At 42.7% G+C, this 22,982-nt stretch overlaps 1 protein-coding gene across 4 annotated transcripts in view; it reads left to right on the plus strand.

Annotated features, from left to right (window-relative positions):
• The first annotated feature begins 211 nt into the window (after positions 1–211).
• Positions 212–22,982, plus strand: part of MAPK9 (mitogen-activated protein kinase 9) — a 51,485-nt gene continuing 28,714 nt past the window's right edge. For 3 of the 4 annotated variants that reach the window (XM_057491172.1, XM_036917834.2, XM_036917830.2), the window contains exons 1-2: positions 212–368; positions 14,673–14,843. In XM_057491172.1, the coding sequence (XP_057347155.1) occupies positions 14,722–14,843 (122 nt within the window). In that variant the 5' untranslated portion in view covers positions 212–368; positions 14,673–14,721. Of the gene's footprint in view, positions 369–12,800; positions 12,951–14,672; positions 14,844–22,982 lie in introns of those variants that run through there. The other variant, XM_057491173.1, reaches the window with a different exon arrangement.

Below are 22,982 nucleotides of genomic sequence, written 5' to 3' on the forward strand. Positions count from 1 at the left end.
GAACCCGCCCGGAGACACGGCTCCGCCCGCCGCCCCGCCCGCGCCTCCCGGCAGCGGCCCGCCCCCAAGCTGGATTGGCCACGCCTGTCCGCCTCTCCGCACGCTGATTGGCCTGCGCGCGGGTCGGTCAGGCCGGGCCCCGCGGCTGCGGCGGCGGCGGCAGAGCTGGGAGCCGGACCGGAAGGGTCGTAGCGCCCGGGCGCCCCTCACACCCATTGCGGCGGCGGCGGCGCGGCGCGAGGCGGGGCGGGGCGGGGCGGGGCGGGGCGGCCGGCCGAGCCCGGGGCAGCGGAGCCGCGAGCGGCCATCGCGCAGCGCCGCCAGTCCGCCCGTCCGCCCTCCCGCTCGCGCGACTGCAGGGAGGCGAGGTGAGCAGGCGGGCGGCTTAGGCCCGGCGGGGGCTGCTCGGGCGGGGCCCCCGGGAGACGGCGGAGGGCGCGCGGCCGGGGCTGCGGGGCCGCGGGGGCCTCTGCTGGGCGGGCGGGGCGAAGCAGCTGAAGCGGTGCAGCCGCCGCCCCAGTGCTCCGGGCTGCGGCAGTCGCCCGCTCCCGCCCGGCCGTCAGCAGCCCGGGGCTGCGGGCCCGCTCCCCGGCCTGGCCCGGGCCGACCCGCCGCGGGGTCTGCGGGCGCCACCGCTCCCGACTGTGGGCGCCCAGCCGCACACCCGCGCCCGCATGCCCAGGACCCCGGGGTCTGGCTCCCGCGACCTTGGCCGAGGCGCTGACCCTCACTGCTCCTCCGTTTCCCCCTCGGGAACGTGGGGAAATGCCCACTGTTAGGGACAGAGTTGTCGTCAGACTGCGTGGACGTGTGTGAAAGCGCCTGGGCAGGAGGCCAGTGCACGTATGTGCAAACCGGGCGGGATACTGCCCCTTGCTGGGGTGAGTGCGGCAGGGACCCCCTCCCCACGCGCCCGGAGCCCGCGTCCCCGCGCGCCTCCAGTGCCTCAGCATTGCACACGCAGTGCCCAGCGACGCCAGAGCGGGCCCTGCCCACCTCCCCACCTCCCCACCTCCCCTGCCACTCCCCCACCCAGAGTGCCGCTGTGCCCATCTTCTCTGCTTCCTCGACCAAGCCTACCCGTTGACATCCGGACCTACGCGCCTGCTGTTCAAGCCGTTGGAGCTGTCGCCGGCATCCTTGCACAGCTAGCTCCTAATGGTCCTCCCCGCGGGTCTTCCTTGACCACTCTCCTTCTTCCCTTAGTGTGTATCATTATTTTGTTTAATTTTCTTCCTACCGTTCAAAATAGTTTGAAACTGTTCTGTTTATTTGCCTGTTTATTTTCCCTCTCCCTTGCTAGGATGTAGCTTTATGAAAACAGGTAGTTGTCTGACAGGTCCACTGCTTTCTCCCCAGCGCTCAGACAGCACACAACACGTACTGGGGAATATCAATGCAGTAGTGAGGGACCCTGCCTGCCTTGTTGCCTTTGCTTTGTCAGTTCATTTAGTGAACTTCGGACTAACTTGTGAGACACATAAGCAGATGGAAGCTAGTTCTCATTTTGTGAAACATTTTAATGTCCTTGACCCCCTTTACTTGGTAACAGAGCGAGCTGTGATATAAAATCTTACATTTTTATGATGTTTTAGCTCCAATTTCCTTCCCACATTCAGGAGACATTTCCTGAGTTTTACATTATCTAGGTCAGGCTTTCTGCTGGGCCCTGGGGACACGAAGGCGATAGCAACACGGTCTTGTTGCTCCTGAGCTGAGCAGAGAACGCAGACGGGCAGACTGAGTGCCAGGCCAGCATGACACGTTGTTGTAGTGCAGGGATTGCCGTGGAAGTGTGGGGGTGACAGGTTGTGCTGCAGCTGGGCCTTGAAGGATGATGAGAAATTTGCCAGGCAAGAAGAGGCACAGGAGTGGGAAAGGGCAGGGTGAAGGAAGCACTTCAGCCCAGAGCTTGGGGTGGGGAATCAGCCTACAGGGCCAGGTGTCAGAGAGCAGGGAGTGATGGGGACCCTGGAGAACCAGACCTCACCCGGCAATTTTTAAAAAGAAGTCAGAACTCTAAATTTGTATTTCTAATCTCCAGATTTTTAGATGTGGGTAGTAGCTAATTTAAAAAATTCTAATGCTGCTAGCCAGGCAAACTCAGATCTCATTCAGCTTGGTTGCAGGATTGTTGTCCTCCAGGGTAGGTCATGTAGGAGGGAAGAGCTGCAGCAGGTAGCTGGAGGCCAGAGGAGCTGGTACCTATTTACCCTGGTACCTTCATTTAATTGTCACTGGAGCCCTGTAGTAGCAGCTGTGACACCCATTTCTGCAGAGGAGGAAATGGAAGCAGCTGGAAAGGGAAATTTGAACCCAGGTCTTTCTCAGATTGGCATTCTTTCCTGGCTTCCTCAACTCTGAGAATTCTCTGAGTATTTAATTTGCTCTGGAAGAACAACTTCCGATCTAGTTAATGGTTTCCTGTATTTAACCCTTTTTTTAACCTTCACAAGGATCCTGTGGGGTGAAAAAGAATTCTATTTTGGCACAGACTTCTCTGGAGAGCTTTGATTTTCCTGAGGATTTAACTTTCAGGATACCAAGAGTTTAGGTAATTTTTTTACAAATCAAAATGTGTTTATTTGGCCCCACTAAATAAATGTTAGAGTGTACACTTCAGTTTTCGTCTATTTAAAACTAAATCTTCTTAATTATCTGGATATAAAGTGCCTGATGAAGCAATTAATAATGAGTAAAGCAATTGTTTTCATGATTCATAAGGTAAAACAGAAACCACATTTTTTTCTTAACTATTGATTAGGCAGCAGGGCAGCTATTTTTTATCTAAATATGTAGTAATACTGAAAGAAGAGAGGAGATGTGAACTCAACAGTCTAAGCAGGTTTATTGCTGAACCTGAGAGGGACCACTCTGTCCTGGCCAGCAGAACAAAGGAAAGAGAGAGTAACTGGTCAAGAGGCTTTTTATGGCCAGGGCTTTGGCCGGCTCTTTGAGGGGAGGGGGCCAGAGAAAAGGTGGGCTTGTGGCTTGTTGAGGTGTTCTCTGGAGAATGCTTGTAGCCTAGGTAAGATAACACCTAGGTCTCTCTGACATAGTGGGTGGGCTTATTCAAAAGGTGGTACTCAGGTCTGGATTCTGTCAAATACTTCACTCCTGGTTAAGGTATTTTCACATAATTTTCCTTAAGAATAATTAAACTTGTACTTGATCTTTTGTGATCGTGGGAACTGGTTTCAACATTAGTGTTTAAGTTTATAAGGAGAACTTTCAAATATACACAAAAATAAACAGAATGATATCCTTCAACAGTTATCAACCCCTGGCCAATCTTGTTCCATACCATCCTCTTCTAGTTAGATCCTAAATTCCCATATTGTTTTCAGTAGATCCTAAATATGTCATTCTATCCATGAATGTTTTTCAGCTATGAACGTCTCTGAAAGACAAGGACTCTTAAGCTCCAAAAAGCAATAATTCCTTAATATAATCAAATAAAATGACCAGTCAGTATTCAAGTTTCCAGTTGTCCCATAAGTTTTATAGTTTCTATAATAATTTGTGTTGGAATCCACACATTATGTTTGGTTGATAGGTTTTTTTAAGTTTCTTTTAATCTAGGGGTTCACCCTCTGTTTTCCTGTTTTCCTTGTAACTTATTTTGTTGAAGCAATTGGGTTGTAATTTCATGTGTTTCTTTGTATTTCCTGAAAATTCAGAGCTGAACCTAGACGAGGCTCAATCAGAGTCAGGATGCCTTCCCAGTGGGCAGTGCTCTTCCATCTGGAGGCAGGTAAACCTGGTTGGCTCAAGCCGTGCTGTTAGCAGCTGCCAATGCTCAGTCCTTGAGGAAGGTACATTCCCTCATATGTACTCGTCAGGAAGGTGTATTATTTGGGAGGCAAGCTTGTATATCTCTTACCCAAGAAAAATTCATTTCTTAGAAAAGAACTGTGGGTCTTCTAAGATTTTTATATTGGCCTTTGAATTGCCAGTATTTTTAACTGACTCCTCAAATCCTCTTTGGAAAACATTGGGGTATAACTAATAGATACAAAAATAATGAGGAAGGATAGTCACCATTTGAACATAGGAATTCCTTACAGCTAAGGAAGTTTACTAAAAAACATCTGAAGGTGAAATTTAACAAATTTGATTTTTAAAAAAAATCATTTGGCTTCTTTTTTGTATTTTTGGGTTTTTGTTCTATAAAATACTCTACTCTCTCCCACCACCCCAGCTCATTTTACCTCAATATCTTTCTAAAGCAAAGACTACGTACTCTAAAACAATTCAGGAATAGTAAAAATAGATTCTAAGGATATATGGATTACAAATGAGATGGTTCTTACTGTCTTCTTAAAAATGAGATTAATATTAACTCCCTCTATGTTAAATAGGTTCTTGCCTGTTCTGAAATTATAATGTTAAGTATTTCTAGAAGTGAATTTTTGTCTATTGGGAGAACAAGCAGTATGAAAACCACCTTTTAGTGGTTTGCCAAAAGTTTGTCTTTACATAAGCCAAGGTAGGAAAAACTTGGGGATTTGTTTAAAAAACATTTTATCTCTCTTCCCCTATAATGATGCTAAGAGTAAGAATAACTGAGAAAGATTGTTTTTAAAATAACTTCCTTAAAAAATACATATATATATAGAGAGAGAGATACAGATATATATGTATATGTATGTGTGAGTGTACATGTATATATACATACGTATTTCTGCGGAACTCTAAGTGATTTAATTGGTTAGATTATTTAAATATGTGTATCTCAACTGATGGTGATTCTAGTTTAATTTTAGCATAGCTAGGCATGAGGGGGCAGCCCCAGTAATAAAACCGCCTACTCTGATTCTAGAATCAAAATCCGCTTCACCACCTCAACTGTAGTGTCCAAAACATACCGACTGTTATGTTTCCAAGCAGATACCTTCAGAGAATTTCCTGAAACGTCATCTGCCCGCCACACCCTAGAGTGACTTCTGTATGTTGTATCTTGTCGGTCTTTCAGTGAGGTGCTCACCCAGTGTTGGTCATGGCATCAGCTTTTGTGCAGATTTGAATTTACATTTTCAGAATGCAAACGTTTGTTTGGGGAAGCAGTAGGTAGAATGGGTGTGGTAACACCTAGCCTAGTGCCGGCACTGAGACCTTGCCCTGTGCTGGGCACTGTGCTGAATGTCCTCTGAGGTTGAGTCTATGCTTATCCCCATTTTATTTGAGTGCCATTGCTTGCCCTGGGTCACCCAGATAAGTGGCAGACTAACTGCCCTCTGACTCTAGAAACTACCTCTTCTTTTTTTTTGACCTAGATATCTTTTATTGTATTATTATATATCACAATTAAATATTTGGATAGGTTACTCTAGAAACCCTAAGTTGTTTTGGCAATTCTTGTAAGAAATATATACTCTAAATCTTAAGTCTATATACTCTAATTTAGAAGAGAGTATACTTTTTTTTTAACCTTTTGACCCCCTCCACCGATTTGTCCTACCTGTTTTTTTTTTAGGATTCCACATATAAGTGAGGTCATATGGTATTTGTCTTTCTCTGACATTTCACTTAGCATAATGTCCTTGAGGTCCTCAATGTTGTCTCAGTGGCAAGGTTTCATTCTTTTTTACGGCTGAGTAATATTCTTGTGTGTGTGTGTGTGTGTGTTGTGCATGAGCACACACATGCCTGTGCACACACCACATTTTATCCATTCATCTGCTTGTGGACACAGGCTGTTTCCATATCTTGGCTATTATAAATAATGCTGCAGTGAACATGGGGATACAGGTATCTTTTTGAGTTAGTGTTTTCATTTTCTTTAGGTAAATACCCAGAAGTGGAATTGCTGGATCACATGGTAGTTCTATTTGTAATTTTTTAAGGAACCTCCATACCATTTTCTGGGCTGCACCAGTTTATACTCACACCAACAGTGCACAAAGGTTCCCTTTTCTCCACATCCTCGCCAACACTTGTTATCACTTGCCTTTTTGATAACAGCCATTCTAACAGGTATGAGGTGATGTCTCATTGTGGTTTTTTTGATTTACATTTCCTTGGGATGCTGAGCATCTTTTCATGTACTTGTCATCTGAAAATCTTCTTTGGAAAAATGTGTATTTGGATCTTCTACCCATTTTTAATCAATTGTTTGTTTTTTTGCTACTGAGTTGTGTGATTTCTTTATATTTTTTGGATATTAGCCCCTTATCAGATATGATTTGTAAATTTTTTTCCCATTCAGTAGGTCCCCCTTTCATTTCGTTGATGGTTTCCTTTCCTGTGCAGAACTTAAGTTTGATATTGTTCCACTTGTTTATTTGTGTTTTTCTTGTTCTTGCTTTTGGAATCAGATCCAAAAAATCATCACCAAGACTGATGTCAGGTTGCTCACCACCTATGTCATCTTCTAGGAGTTTTATGGTTTCAGGTCTTATGGTTAAGCCTTTAATCCATTCTGAGTTTATTTATGTATATGGTGTAAAAAAGTGATTCAGCTGCTGTCCAGTTTTCCCAACACCCATTTATCGAAGAGGCTGTCTTTCCCCATTGTAAATCTTGGCTCCTCTGTCATAAATTAATTGACAATGTATGTATAGGTTTATTTCTGGGCCATCTATTTTGTTCCATTGATCTACATGTCTATTTTTGTGCTAATACCATACTGTTTTGATCACCGTAGCTTTGTAATATAATTTGAAGTCGGGGTAGCGTGATACCCCCAGCTTTGTTCTTCTTTCTCAAGATTACTTTGGGCTATCCATAAAATCTTAGGATTATTTATTTTATTACTATGAAAAATGCCATTGGAATTTTGATAGGGATTTTATTAAATCTATAGATTGTTTTGTGTAGTATGGACATCTTAATATTGATTCCTCCAATCCCTGAGCATCTGTCCATTTACTTGTGTCTTCTTCAATTTCTTTTATTAACTTCTTATAGTAGCTTTCAATAGACAGGTCTCTCACCTGCTTGGTTTAATTTATTCTTAGGCATTTTATTCTTTTCTATGCATTTGTAAATGGGATTGTTTTCTTAATTTCTCTTTCTGATAATTTGTTATTAGTGTATATAAGTGCAAAGGATTTTTATGCATTGATTTTGTATAATGGAACTTTACTAGACTGGTTATTAGTTATAATAGTTTTTGATGGAGTCTGCCCTTAACCATTGCACTGTGCTGCCCTACCACATTTATTTTCCTGCTTGGTTTTACCTCTAACAAACATTTATTGGGCACCCACTATGTAATTAGTAGATTGAGAAATGAATCAGACACATTTCCTGCCCTTAAGGAGTTCACAGAATACAAGTAGAGATAGACTTGCAGTGCATTATAACATGTATGCAGGTGGTGGTACCAGAAAAGGGGGCATGCCTGGCACAGTTTGAAGGGAGAGGCTGTAGAAAAAAAGTTGGAGGAAAAGCAGGTGCTTGCAGTAGATTTTGAAGGAGGATGAAGGTTGGCCAGGAGGACAAAGGACGTCCTTTCAAGCAGATGGGATAGACAGGCAGAGGCCTGAAGATACACAGTTGCCAGTGTCAGCTGGTCCCAGGGGGTTGATACTGCCTGAGAGCAGGCCAGAAGGTGTGTGGACCCCTCTGCTGGGCTAAGGATTATTTTACTCTCAAGGTCAGACACTATTGAAGCAATTTAAACAGAGCAGTATGACCACCGCATATTTTCAACAGATCTCTTTTTTAATTCCTTATTTTGAAATAATTCTAGAAATTGCACAAGAAATTACAAAAATAGTACAGAGAGGTCCCATGCAACTTTCTCACAGTTTCCCCCAGTGTTTGTATATTTATATAACTATAGTATAATATCAAACCGGGAGGGTGGCATTGGTATAATGTGTGCATACAGTTCTATGTCATTTCATCACATGTGGAGATTTGTATACCACCACAATCAGGATACAGAGCTATTTTGTCATCTCAGAGACTTCTTGGACTGCCCCTGTATAGCACACCACGGCCCGGGCCCCCCACCCATAGCCCACAGCAACCACTAAGCTCTTCTGCATCCTGTAAATTTGTCATTTCTCAGATGTTGTATGATAGGATTATCCAGTGTGGACTTTTGAGATGGGCTTTTTCTCCAAGTATAAAGCTCTTGAGGTCCACCTAAGTTGCTGCGTGTATCAGTAGTCAGTCCTTTTTATTGCTGAATAGTGTTCCATGGTATAGAAGCACAGCAATTTGCTCAACCATTCACGCATGGAAGGACATCCGATTTTTCCAGTTTTGAGCCTTACAGATTAGGCTGCCATGTGCATTTGTGTACAGGTTTTCATGTGGATGAATCTCCCTTTCTAAACAGCATGTGTACCATGGTTTGGAGGTAGCAGGAGTGGAGGCTAGGGAGCAGCTCAGCTCGTTCTGTGTCCAGGGAGTGATGAGGAGGCTGGAAAGGGGGCGATTGGACAGGCCTGCAGGGCCGGTGGGAGCCCCTCCCTGGATCCTGAGGAGCCCTGTGGCTGGTGTGGTGGCCTAACTAGCTATTGTTCCTTATCATAGTGGGTTTGGCAGCTTAAGAACAGTGCGTGCTATAGCTCAAGTTCAGAAGGGTGCCCAGAGATGCTCCAAGGCTCTTTTTTTTTTCTGAACAAAAATTCCAAGGTTCTTGATTATCAAAGAAAGATTAAGTTGTTGTGCTGTGCTATTTTTATTAAGAAGTAATGTAGGAAAAAAAACAGTTTGATAAAAAAAACTTCAGCAGCAAGTATAGAAACAAAGAGGATGAATGTGTAAATCTGCTTTTAATCACATTAGTCAGTTAATCTAAATATTGTATGTCCTGGGTGTTCGGAAGCATTAGTGTGATTAAGGGTTTGCGTCTTTGGATGACTGAATCATCTTTATCATGGGGAGAAAGAGTCTCAGTGAGGTGAAGCCATCAGGATGAAGAGTGAAGGTCTGTGTTTTTCTGGCTGTGGTCCTGACTCAGTCTTGGATGCATCACTTTACTTTCCAAAAAAAAAACACACCAGAGATATAAGTGATGCATTGGGAAGAGTATGAATACTGTACTCAAACGCACCGGCATTGAATTCTGGGCCACACCGCTTTCCAGTTGGGAGTCTGGGCACCTCCCCTGGAGCTGCCTTCCCGGCTGCAAAGTGGGCGTAGCACGGCGCCCCCCGCAGGCTGCCAGAGCCCTTGCAACCGAGGAGCTTTCCGCCTCCAGCGTCATCTGCCACAAGGCCATCTTCTGTACAGGTTTCAGAGTGACCATTCCGTAGCTTTTCTTTAAAAGCGTTTGCTTAGTTTTTTTAAAAATGTGAAATACGTACATGGCTAAAGAAAACCCAGGACGTTATCATGGGAAAAGAGTGAGAGTGCCGTTTTCCGGTGCTCTGCTCTTGCCGACACGCTCTGTGTGTGTGGGTGTGTCTCCACAGTTTGACATTTACTATGTGCACTCCTCTTTAACTTGCTTTATTTCCTTTATATTCTTAGACATCTTTCTATATCAGTACATAAAGTCCCTGCATTGTTTCTAATGGCTTTATTTTACTTTTATGCCATAATTTATTCAGTCATCCAAGTATACATTTTACATTACTTCTAGATTTTTACAAGAAGTGCTACGAACATCTTTGCACAAATATCTTTGGATATCTGTGCGCATGTATTTGTCAGATGTGTTTATAGAATTGTAGTTGCCAGGTTAGAAGTCATGTGCATTTAAAATTTCCAGTAGATATTACCTATTTTCCTTCCAAAAAATATTCTACCAACTTAAGAGTTCTCACTGCTACCTGTTTCCTCACATCTGGACTGATACTGTGAACAAACTTGCTCTGAGGTCTTGCCTCCTCCGGGAAGCCTCCCTGCATAGCCACCTCTCCCTCGCACACACTACCCCCACTCATTCTGCTGGGCTCATGCCTGGCTGCTGTGTACCCACCACAGAACGCTTCCTAGGCAGTGTGATAATTATGCTCTTGGCGGCTTGAGGGAAGGGACTGTCAGGTTAATGCTCTCTGGACAGCCCCTACCTCCTACTTGGGCACAGGAGGCCTTCAGGAAATGCTGGGAGAAATCAGCGAATGGTGGCTGGCGTCTCCACTGTACTTTCCCACTTTTCAATATAACTATTTAAAGCTGAAGTTAGAACTATTTTTTTATTAAGAAAACTTAATCAGAGATTTAATATATTCACAGAAACTGAATTGCTTATATTTAGAAGAATACTAGAGTTAGAGACTTATTTTTTTTTTTTTTATTTTTAGGACTGTTGAATAATTTTTTTTTTTTAGATAATTATTTTTTATTGAAGGATAGTTGACACACAGTATTACATTAGTTTCAGGTGTACAACACAGTGATTCAACATTTATATACATGATAATTCTAGCTACCAGCTATCACCATACAAAGTTGTTACAATATTTTGACTATATTCCTTATGCTATACATTACATCCCGGTTACTTATTTATTTTACAATTGGAAGTGTGTACTTTTTTTTTTTTTTTTGAGAGGACATCTTGCATATTTATTGATCAAATGGTTGTTAACAACAATAAAATTCTGTATAGGGGAGTCAATGCTCAATGCACAATCATTAATCCACCCCAAGCCTAATTTTCGTCAGTCTCCAATCTTCTGAAGCATAACGAACAAGTTCTTACATGGAGAACAAATTCTTACATAGTGAATAAGTTACATAGTGAACAGTACAAGGGCAGTCATCACAGAAACTTTCGGTTTTGCTCATGCATTATGAACTATAAATAATCAGTTCAAATATGAATATTCATTTGATTTTTATACTTGATTTATATGTGGATACCACATTTCTCTCTTTATTATTATTATTTTTAATCAAATGCTGAAGTGGTAGGTAGATACAAGATAAAGGTAGAAAACATAGTTTAGTGTTGTAAGAGAGCAAATGTAGATGATCAGGTGTGTGCCTGTAGACTATGTGTTAATCCAAGCTAGACAAGGGCAATAAAACATCCACGGATGCAGAAGATTGAGTTAGAGACTTTTTTTAAGAAGCATGCCTTACTCTAGGCTCCCAGCAGGTAGGAGTGCTCCTCCTGCCCAGTGTTTGTTTATAGAGTGGGTAGATTTTACTCCAGCATCCTGGAGGGGATTCTACAAGAAGGCAGCTTTCAGATTAGAGCATTTCATTCAATGGGCATTCACAGAAACAGCACGGTAAGTGGGAAGGGCAGGGACCCCACGGAAGGGAGCCAGACACCTTCGGCCAAGGCGTGCTGCTCCTTCCTCAAGGCGTCAGCTCACTGCCCTCAGGGCTGATGAGCCCAAGGAGCAGAGAGTGGCCCGTGGGGGCTTTTTTCGGGGGCTCTCCAGTGGGTGGGCATTGCACATTAAGTTCCCCAGTGGTGCTGTCTGAGAGGGAAGACCAGAGCTCCCTGCTGGGGGAGGGAGGCGGGGAGCCTGGGGGAAGCTGAGCCAGGGAGCCCTGTGGGCACTGCACACGGGGCAGGGGCGGCTCTGGTCCCCCTGGAACCCAGGTAAGGGAAGTGAAGGCGGATGGTGCCCTCAGTGGTGGCATTGACAGGGTCTCTCTTGATTTTTATCTGCCTAGAGCAGAAAAAAGAGCAACTTACTGTAATTTTAAAATTATTTTTAATCTTGATTTGAAATTATATTCGTATCTTAAACCTAGTGATGTAGTGTATTCCCCAAACCCACAGAAGCTAACCTCATATTGTATCAGCCAGTGTACAGGTCCGACAGCCGTAGCAGATTCCAGAGTTGCTCAACAAGGTTGAGGTTAATTCGTGCCTGGCTCAGTGTGGGCAGGTGGACCAGCAGGGGGCGGCTGTGTGTCCAAGGGCCCTCAGGACTCCTGTGAGTGGCTGGGTGGTGGGGTGGCTCTGCCGCCGTCATCATGTGACTTCCACCAGGGTCCGCCACAGCCCAACCCTGGCCAGCAGCAAGGTGGAAAGACAGATTGGACAGCAAGCAGCTTTCCAGAAGAAAAATGATCTGCAGGTGGCATACATTACATCTTGTTAGCCAAAAATCGGTCATCTGGCCACACCTGGCTGCCAGGAAAGCTGCCCAGTGTTGTCTCTGGATGGGCAGCTGTCTGTCCAGCTAGAACAGGGAGGTTTCTGTAACTGAAACAAAGAAGGGAGGGTGGTGGAGCTAGTCAGAGATGGTGCCTGTCGTGCGGCTTGTCCCTTAGGCACTTCAGACCTTCCTGTCCTGAACCCACAGACTCCATGCTCTCCTGCTCACCTCCCACTGCACCACCCTCATTCCTGGTCGCACTCCCCAGGGCAGCCATCACGGACATTCTTCCTCCAAGCCACTCATTTCCTTCCTCCCCTACCTGCCACGGTCCTGCTGTTTTGCCAGGGCTCCCTGTCCTGATCCGACCCATTGGAATCCATCCCTTCCTCAGCTCCCAGAATGACATCTCTGAAAAGCAAGTCAGAGCACGTACCTCTCCTGCTTTGATGGTACTGTGGCCCAGGTCTGAGGCCAGATGGGCCTGGGGTGATTTGACCTCGTTTTCTCTCTCCAGCTTGTTTCCCCCACTGCCGGGCAAAACTAAATCACAAATGACCTGTCCTCCCAGAAAGCACCTCTGCCAGTCCACACCCACTCCTTCCCCTCCCCACACCCACAGCCTTCCCATCCCTAAGGTTTTGGGCTCTCCCTGCGTCGGGTCTTCCTGAGGGTACCCACAGTGTCTGTGAGCTCGCCGAGTGCAGGCAGGCTGGCTGCCCAGGCACAGGCCTCCCTCCCAGTGGCCCGGGGAGTCCTGTGAGCCACCAGCCTTGTGGGTGTATAACTATGCAGCTTATAGCGGCTACCTGCCTTTTCCCCAGGCCGGTGTCTGATTCTCTGTTTGCACCCTGAGCCAGGCTGAGCTGAGGGCAGTCAGCTCGAGCTCTGTGCCTCTACTGTCTGCCTCTGGCAATGCTGTCCAGGGCAGCTGCCGCCTTCTTTGGGAAGCTCTCCTTGCCTTCTGCTCACCTGCCAGTGGTAACATCTCTTTTGCCTTTTGACTTTGTTTACCTTTTACCTCTGCCCTCGCCAATGGTGCCATGCAGCGTAGGTGAAGGACTCATTCCCCAAAATGGGTGCTGCTTGCCCAGCTGGTGGCTTACAGGCTGCTTTGAGTTGGCGCCCAGCAAATCTCACCGTTATCTCCTGCATTACTTAACACTCTTGTACAAGGCATCTTGTAAATATTGAGTTGCATTATCCCAACCCCATAAAAACTATAAAATACTCATCTTTATAGAAGAGGATATTCCATCAGATGTCAGTACAATTGAGCAGCATGCTGCATTGTGGGTCAGCTCAGCAAGGTTTACTGAACGCCCACTGGCCTCCCATCCTGGGTGTCTGGGATGCCGCCAGCAGCGAGAATCTTATCCTGGCCTTCTGGAGCTTAGGGCTCCCTCCTTACAGCAGCTTGGCTTGGCCAGGCCATTCAGCTCAGAGTGTAACATGGGACTGCTGATTCCACTGCAAGTTGTCATGAACAGTGCCGGCCTCCCGGAGGCACCCCCAAGCCGGTGTGCAGTGGCTCTTAGGCAGCATGGCCCGTGGTTCAAACAGCTGTGCCTTTTCCACTGCCCTGAGCACGGTAAAAAATCATGAAGTAATGGTCAGGTGGAGAAACCATTCATTTGATTTAGATTCTTTGTTTAGGTTTGTTATTAATTAGCTTATTTCCATATTTAATGGAAAGTCCTAAATATCACTGCATTAAAATACAAATCATCACTCTTTTTTTAAAAGACTGAATGGGTAGACATTAAATATTAGATGGTAAAACAAGCAGGTAGGAATTTCCTGGAGCTGTAGAGTAAAATTTAAGTTCTGTGTTTTTAAACCATGTAAAATATTTACCTCTACAATTTTATTATTGCTTTTTAATTAAAACAAAAGGCCAAAATAAATAGCTTACTGACTTTCAAATAAACATTTGTCAGACAAGAGCCAGGAAAGCAGGTAAACGTAGCTGCCTACCGATATCTGTGCTTGTTTTCTGTATGAAATCATGTGGGCTCTTCAGAGCAGGAATCTCAGGCTGCCACATAAACCACCACGAGGCCACTCCCAGGCGGCCAGCTGCCCTCCCATCCTGAATCCATGGCACTTCTCTCTGCGGCTGTCTGGGACCGCTCTCACAAGTCCAGGGATGCGCTCGGCACACGCCCACATCACCAGACCTGACACCCTGTTGTTCTTCACCGTCCTCTTTTATAATTACGTTGGCCTAGGACTTGCCTTCTGGCTCATCACTGTAACCTGGGTTTATGCATTTAGTAGAAGACTGGTCCATTTGTTTTCTGTAGGAATTGTAGACAAGATCACTTTGAAGCACCTCGAGCACCTCCATCTCTGGCCTAGTCAGCCGGGCGGGGGCCAGCCCCCCAGGAAGCACACAGTGCCGTAGTCCTGTCATGTCTAGTGACAATGTGTGAGTTCTTTTCTCCAGAGGTGGTTGTTTTCTAATCCAGTCCCTAAAAGTGTGGTCGTGCAGGGCCTCACTGTGCTCCTTTCCTAATGGCCTCGCACCACTCAAATATCTTTGCATGTTCTGCATGATGACCAAGTTCAGGAGTTGATCAAACTGAGTGTGTCAGCTTAACAGCCATCTGTCTTACCTAGCAATGAACTTGAGGCACTGTTAAGTGAGCTGTGCGTGTGTAATTTCAGTAAGAATGCGTGTCCATTCTGTTCATTCCTAAGGACTCTGACGACGGTACCAGCTCTTCAGGACACTGTATGACACTACATCATGAGTGACAGCAAATGTGACAGTCAGTTTTACAGTGTGCAAGTGGCAGACTCAACTTTCACTGTCCTGAAACGTTACCAGCAGTTGAAACCGATTGGCTCTGGAGCCCAGGGAATTGTTTGGTAAGTATGGTCTGTTCCACAAGTGTGGTTTGAGTTTTTGGTGTAATAAAACTATGTTGCCAGAATTTAGAAACACTGATGATAAAAATCCTCTTCCTGGCTATAGGTTTATGAGCTAAACTGAATCAACCAGTCACTCTAGTTTATGTAGTCAGATTGTATGATACAAACCCAAATTCTTAGAATGCTACATAAGTGTAAGTAGGTAGTTTTTCATGTTTTTTTCCTTTCTTTCTTTTTTCTTTTTATTTTCTTTTCCATTCCCCTGTCATTGTGATCTTAGAGTGATAGGTGTGACAGTGAGTTGTAATAGAACTTTGGAGTTTCACTCATTTCTTCATCCTGGCCACCCTGCCCCTCCCCTCTTGTTCCCAGTCACTCCAGTTCTTTCTCGGTGGCCTCACTGCAGCGCCTTACTCTTTGTGGGGTGCGGCCGGACAGTGGTGTTATCACCCCAAGGATTAGCCAGGAAGGGCTGCTGTGTAAGGGTCGGGCTGGCTGTCTCTCCCTTGGTGTCTCACCTCAACCATGTGTCCAGCCCAGAATGTCAGAACCTTTGGTCTGACCCTGAACCTTAGTCTCTTAATGGTAAGGCAGTCAGCTCCCACGATCACGGGCCGGCGAAAGGTAGCTTTTCATGCATTTTCCAGACTACAGTTATCAGCACTTCCCAGTCTTTTTATCACCTAGTTTTCCGGACAAAACTTTTATTCCTTTTTTCAGTCAGTGAAAACAAGATTGTCTTTGCCTCTAACAGAAACTGTGGTGACACTGAACATCCAGTGTTTACTGCTTGTAGGCAGAGGGAACTCAAGACAAAAGGAACTCTTGGATGTTCTGGTAGCAGAGTTTATGTTTTCGTTAGAGATGTTTAGTTTGGAGAACCTTCCCAGTTCCTGTGTTGTAGACGTGTGATCAGAGAAGTCAGTTGTTTTCTGCGGGCTTGGTAGTTGGAGGCCCCGGGAGCTAAGAGGAGACTGAGGTTCAGAGCTTCCCAGAAAAACCAGCGTAGGAGAAGGGACTGTTTGGAAGGAATTCCCAGCTTGTGTCTAAAATAGTGGTGATCTTAACTTCTGAACAGTAACTCACTATATTAGAGCAAATCCGGGGTGCTGACAGAAGTGTTAAAATCAAAGGACGCTTTAAATTAGGACACTTTGATATTAATAAAAATTTCTAAATATTAAGGCATTCTTTCGATTTATAATCCATCTCTTTTGGAATTGGGTGGTACTTGGACACAGGTACCTTGGCAAGACTGGTATCAAGGACACTAAATGTAATCACCACATTAAGAGGCTGACTAGAAGTTCATAATTATTTGTAAGACAGGCCTTATAAAGGGTAGACAATTAAAATGAATGGCTTCATGATTGCATGGTAAATAATAGTAAAATGGCAGGCATGCTGCTTTACAACATACCATTTTGCTGAGATTGGTTTTGGTTTCATATACTACTTCTCATCTTTATCTTATATAGAAGTGTCTCATAATGAAGTCATTTGTTATGGATGTGTATTTTTTATTTAAAAAGTTCTCATTTTGGAATTAAAGTTCCTAGTATGCCATTATAAGCTAAACCAACTCTGGTAAAAGCAGTGGTGAAATTATGGGATAGAAAGTTCTGATTTTTAAAGAATTTTAAAAACTGAGTCCAGAAATAAACCCATATGTTCTGGCCAGTTGATTTTCAAAAGGGGTGCCAAGACTATTCAGAAGGGAAAAAACATTCTCTTTCACAAATGGGGTAGCTGGATAGCCACATGCAAAAGAATGAAGTTGGACCCTTACCTCACATCTTAGAAAAAGTTAACTCAGAATGGATCAATGACCTAAATATAAGAGCTAAAACCATAAAACTCCTAGAAGAAAACGTAGGAGGAAAGCCTCATGACTTTAGATTTTTAGAAATGGCACCAAAAGTGGGAATAGCAAAAGAAAAAGTTGGGCTTCATCAAAAATAAAAACTTTGTGCATCAAGAGAGTGAGAAAACAACCCACAAAATGGGAGAATATTTCTAAAGCACGTAACTGTTAAGAGTTTAGTATCCAGAATATATAAAGAACTCTTAAAACTTAATAATAAGAAAAACAACCCAGTTTTAGAAAAAAACAGGCAAAGTCTTAAATAGACATTTCACCAAAGAAAATTTAAATGGCCAATAAGCACATGAAAAATGCTCATCATTAGTCATTTGAGAAATGCAAATAAAAACCACAGTGAGATACACTTCACACCTACTAGGATGGCCACAATGAACAAGATGGAAAATAACAACTGTTGGTAAAGATGTGAAGAAATTAGAACCCCCGTACATTGCTGCTGAGAACGTGAAATGGTGCAGCCACTTGTGGGAAACAGTTTGATGGTTGCTCAACAAGTGAAACACAGAGTTACCACGTGACCCACTAAACACTCCTAGATAAATACATACCCCAAAGAACTAAAAACAGATGTTCAAAAAGACTTGAACACAAATGTTTGTGGCAGTGCTATTTGCAATAGCCTATGGTAAAACCAGCCCAATACCCATCCATGGATGAGGGATGTGCTGTGTTATACACATACGGGGAACATCACAAAAAGGTATGAAGTTCTGATATGGGCTATAATATGAGTGATCCTTAAGACCACATGCTGAGTGAAAGAGGCCAGGCAAGAAAGGCAGTATGTAGTCCATTTGTGTGGACTGTCCAGAGTAGTTAAATCCATAGAGACAGTCCCAGATTGGTGGTTAACAGGCCCAGGGGGAGAGGGAATAGGGAGCAAGTGCTTAATGGGTATGGAATTGCCTTTGGGGTAATGAAAATCTTTGGGAATTACATCGAGGTAGTGATTGCACAACATTGTGAATGTACTATATGACACTGAATTGTTAAATTTAGAATGATTAATTTTATGTTTAGTGAATCTCACCTCAATAAAAACTGTTTTGAAAAAAAGTAAACTAGAAGGTGGCTTCAGTATCCCCACCACCAAGCCCTAACTTCCAGACGACTTGTTCCCTCCAGTGGTTCTTTCTCACTGCCATCACTTTTGTCCCAGCTGCACCTCTTGGCTGGATTCCCCTCTGAAACCCCTTGGTCTGTCCAGACACCATCACCGTCCTTGGTCTTTCAAGACTTATTTAGTCTATGAAATGTCTCCTGATAATCTCAGCTCACACTTGGAATAGAGCATTCTTTCTGATTGAACCAAAATGCCTGATTGACAGATAAACACATATACACTCCCCGCAGAACTATAAGGTAATAAATTTGTGTTTTATACCAGTGAGTGTATTTGTGGTTACTTTTTACAGCAGCCATAGGAAACTAATACAGGGGGCATGTGTGTGTTTACATTTTTGAGAAATAAAATGTCATAGTAGCAATAGTGCATGGCTTGTAACACTTAGCATCTATCTAAACCAGAGCTCTATGAAGACATAGGAACAGGTGTGCAGGTAAGCAGGGTGCAGGTAGTGGGTACAGGATTAAATGGATGAGCTGGGATCAGAATAAAATATTCTGACTCCTAATTCTAAATTGTTTTTACAGTAGTGTTTGATTGGTTCCTGTGTGTTTGTTTTTTGTTTAAAATGTTAGCAAAATTAATTAGAAAGGAAGTTTTAAAATGTTCATTTTGAACTGTTCATAGATATCAACTAAGTAAAATAGTAAAATGAAATAATTACAAGATTTTGAAGCTCTAACGGGGAAAATGTGTACTTTTCTTTCATACATATTCAGCTTTTCTTTCTTTTAAAATTGCAAGTAAAGATTATTTGTTTTATGAAACAGTTCTATGAAGTGTTTAACTTTTTTAAAAGTGCTTAATATTAGATCTGGCAATACCAAGAAGTGACCATTACAACCTTAAGTGAAATGGGTGGTGTAGCTCTTACTCCTTTTTACTTCTTCTAATTCTGTATAAGACTGAATGTTAGCTTGTTCTTACACTGTTTTATTTTCTGTCCATATAAATGAACAAAAACATAATGTCCACAACAAAATTCCTTTAATAAAGAAGATACATGGTGTAAGGCACAGGAAGGCTGTGATTCAGAGAACTGAATTCTAAGTCCAGTTCTGAACCTCATAGTTCTTTGTGCTTGGCAAATCACTGTGGGGTTTTTTTTTTAATGAATGAATTTTTTTTATTGAGGTATCATTGATATACAATCTTATGAAGGTTTCATATGAGCAACATTGTGGTTTCAACATTCACCCATATTGTCAAGTCCCCCCCTACACCCCATTGCAGTCACTGTCCATCAGCATAGTAAGATACTATAGAGTCATTACTTATCTTCTCTGTGCTGTACTGCCTTCCCCGTGACCTACCTTTATTGTGATTGAATTATAGTGCCCCTTAACCCCTTCTCCCTCACTTCCCACCTACCCTCCCCAACCCTTTTGGTAACCGCTAGTCCCTTATTGGAATCTGTGAGTCTGCTGCTGTTTTGTTCCTTCAGTCTTGGTTTGTTGTTATACTCCACAAATGAATGAAATCATTTGGTACTTGTCTTTCTCCGCCTGGCTTATTTAACTGAGCATAATACCCTCTAGCTCCATACATTTTGTGGCAAATGGTAGGATTTGTTTTCTTCTTATGGCTAAATAATATTCCATTGTGTATATGTACCACTTTTTATACATTCATCTACTGATGGACACTTAGGTTCCTTCCATATCTTGGCTATTGTAAATAGTGCTGCAATAAATATAAGGTTGCATATGTTTTTTTGAATCAGGGATCTTGTTCTCTTTGGGTAAATTCCTAGAGGTGGAATTCCTGGGTCAAATGGTATTTCTATTTTTAGTTATTTGAGGAACCTCCGTATTGCTTTCCACAATGGATGAACTAATTTACATTCCCACCAATAGTATAAGAGGGTTCCCCTTTCTCTGCATCCTTCCAGCATTTGTTGTTCCTTGTTTTTTGTTTCTTGGTCATCCTACCTACTGTGAGGTGATATCACATTGTGGTTTTAATTTGCATTTTCCTGATAATTAGCAATGTGGAACATCTTTTGATGTGCCTGTTGTCCACGTGAATCCATTCTCTGGAGACATGTCTGTTCAGATACTCTGTCCATTTTTTAATTGGGTTATTTGCTTTTTGGGTGTTGAGGCATGTAAGCTCTTTATATATTTTGGATGTTAACCCCTTATTGGATATGTCATTTACGAATATATTCTCCCATACTGTAGGATGCCTTTTTGTTCTGCTGAGGTATCCTTTGCTGTACAGAAGCTTTGTAGCTTGATATAATCCCATTTGTTCATTTTTGCTTTTGTTTCCCTTGCCCAACGAGATGTGTTCAGAAAAAAATTGATCATGTTTATATTCAAGAGATTTTTACCTATGGTTTCTTCTAAGTTTTATGGTTTCATGACTTAAATTCAGGTCTTTGAGCCATTTCGAGTTTACTTTTGTCTATGGAGTTAGACAGTAATCCAGTTTCATTCTCTCATGAAGCTGTCCAGTTTTGCCAATACAAGTTGTTGAAGAGGCTGTCATTTCCCCTTGTATGGCCATGGCTCCTTTATCATATATTAATTAACCATATATGCTTGGGTTTATATCTGGGCACTCTATTTCTGTTCTATTGATCTATGGGTCTGTTCTTGTGCCAGTACCTAATTGTCTTGATTACTGTGGCTTTGTAGTAAAGCTTGAAGTCGGGGAGCACAATCCCTCCAGCTTTGTTCTTCTCAGGATTGCTTTGGCTGTTCATGTTTTTTGTGGTTCCTTTTGAAGTTTAGAACTATTTGTTCTAGTTCATTTAAGAATACTATTGGTATTTTGATAGGGATTGCATTGAATCTATAGATTGCTTTAGGCAGAATGGCCATTTTGACAATATTAATTCTTCCTATCCAAGAGCCTGGGTTAGATTTCCATTCATTTGTTCCTTCTTCAGTTTCTTTCATCAGTGTCATAGTTTTTGTCTATGGAGTTAGACAGTAATCCAGTTTCATTCTCTCATGAAGCTGTCCAGTTTTGCCAATACCAGTTGTTGAAGAGGCTGTCATTTCCCCTTGTATGACCATGGCTCCTTTATCATATATTAATTGACCATATATGCTTGGGTTTATATCTGGGCACTCTATTTCTGTTCTATTGATCTATGGGTCTGTTCTTGTGCCAGTACCTAATTGTCTTGATTACTGTGGCTTTGTAGTAGAGCTTGAAGTCAGGGAGCGCAATCCCTCCAGCTTTGTTCTTCTCAGGATTGCTTTGGCTGTTCATGTTTTTTGTGGTTCCTTTTGAAGTTTAGAACTATTTGTTCTAGTTCATTTAAGAATACTATTGGTATTTTGATAGGGATTGCATTGAATCTGTAGATTGCTTTAGGCAGAATGGCCATTTTGACAATATTAATTCTTCCTATCCAAGAGCCTGGGTTAGATTTCCATTCATTTGTTCCTTCTTCAGTTTCTTTCATCAGTGTCATAGTTTTCAGAGTACAGGTATTTCACCTTCTTGGTTAGGTTTATTCCTAGGTATTTTATTCTTTTTGATGCAATTGTAAATGGAGGTGTTTTCCTTGATTTCTCTTTCTACTAGTTCTTTGTTAGTATATAGGAATGCAACAGTTTTCTATATATTAATTTTTTTTAATTTTGGTATCACTAATATACAATTACATGAGCAACATTGTAGTTACTAGATTCCCCCCGTTATCAAGTCCCCACATACCCCATTGCAGTCATTGTCCATGAGTGTAGTAAGATGCTATAGAATCACTACTTGTCTTCTCTGTGCTATATTGCCTTCCCCGTGCCCCTGCCTCTGCTACATTATGTGTGCTAATAGTAATGCCCCTTTTTCCCCTTCTCCATCCCTTCCCACCCTCCCTCCCCTCCAGTCCCTTTCCCTTTGGCAACTGTTAGTCCATTCTTTTTTTTTTTTGTCATTAATCTACAATTACATAAACAATGTTATGGTTACTAGACTCCCCCCATGATCAAGTCCCCACCACAAACCCCATTACAGTCACTGTCCATCAGCATAGTAAGGTGCTATAGAATCACTACTTGTCTTCCCTGTGTTGTACAGCCCTCCCTGTGCCCCCCACTACATTATGTACGCTAATCGTAATGCCCCTTTTTCCCCCTTACCCCCCCTTCCCACCCATCCTCCCCATTCCCTTTCCCTTTGGTAACTGTTAGTTCATTTTTGGGTTCTGTGAGTCTGCTGCTGTTTTGTTCCTTCAGTTTTTGCTTTGTTCTTATGCTCCACAAGTGAATGAAATTATTTAATACTTCTCTTTCTCTGCCTGGCTTATTTCACTGAGCATAATACCCTCTAGCTCCATCCATGTTGTTGCAAATGGTAGGATTTGTTTTCTTCTTATGACTGAATAATATTCCATTGTGTATATGTACCACATCTTCTTTATCTCTTCTATGTATTAAGTTTGTATCCTGCAACTTTGATGAATTCAGTTATTAGTTCTAGTAGTTTGGGGGTGAATTCTTTAGGGGTTTTTATTTACAATATCATGTCATCTGCAAACAGTGACAGTTTAACTTCTTCCTTACCAATCTGGATGCCTTTTATTTCTTTGTATTGTCTGATTGCTATGGCTAGGATGTCCAGTACTATGCTGAATAAAAGTGGTGAGAGTGGGCATACTTGTCTTCTTCCCAGTCTTAGAGGAAAAGCTTTCAGCTTTTTGCTCTTAAGTATGATGTTGGTTGTGGGTTTGTCCTTATGGCCTTTATTATGTTGAGGTACTTGCCCTCTATACCCATTTTGTTAAGAATTTTTATGATGAATAGATGTTGAATTTTGTCGAATGCCTTTTCAGCATCTGTTGAGATGATCATGTTATTTTTGTCCTTCTTTTTGTTGATGTGGTATATGATGTTGATGGATTTTCAATTATTGTACCATCCTTGCATCCCTGGAATAAGTCCTACTTGATCATGATGGATGATCTTTTTGATGTATTTTTGAATTCTGTTCATTAGTATTTTGTTAAGTATTTTTGCTTCTATGTTCATCAGGGATATTGGTCTGTAATTTTCTTTTTTTGTGGTGTCTTTGCCTAGTTTTGGTATTAGAGTGAGGCTGGCTTCATAGAATGAGTTTGGAAATATTCCCTCCTCTTCTACTTTTTATAAAACTTTAAGGAGGATGGGTA

Source organism: Manis pentadactyla, chromosome 13 (genome assembly GCF_030020395.1).
Source record: "Manis pentadactyla isolate mManPen7 chromosome 13, mManPen7.hap1, whole genome shotgun sequence".
Classification (NCBI taxonomy): Eukaryota; Metazoa; Chordata; class Mammalia; order Pholidota; family Manidae; genus Manis; species Manis pentadactyla.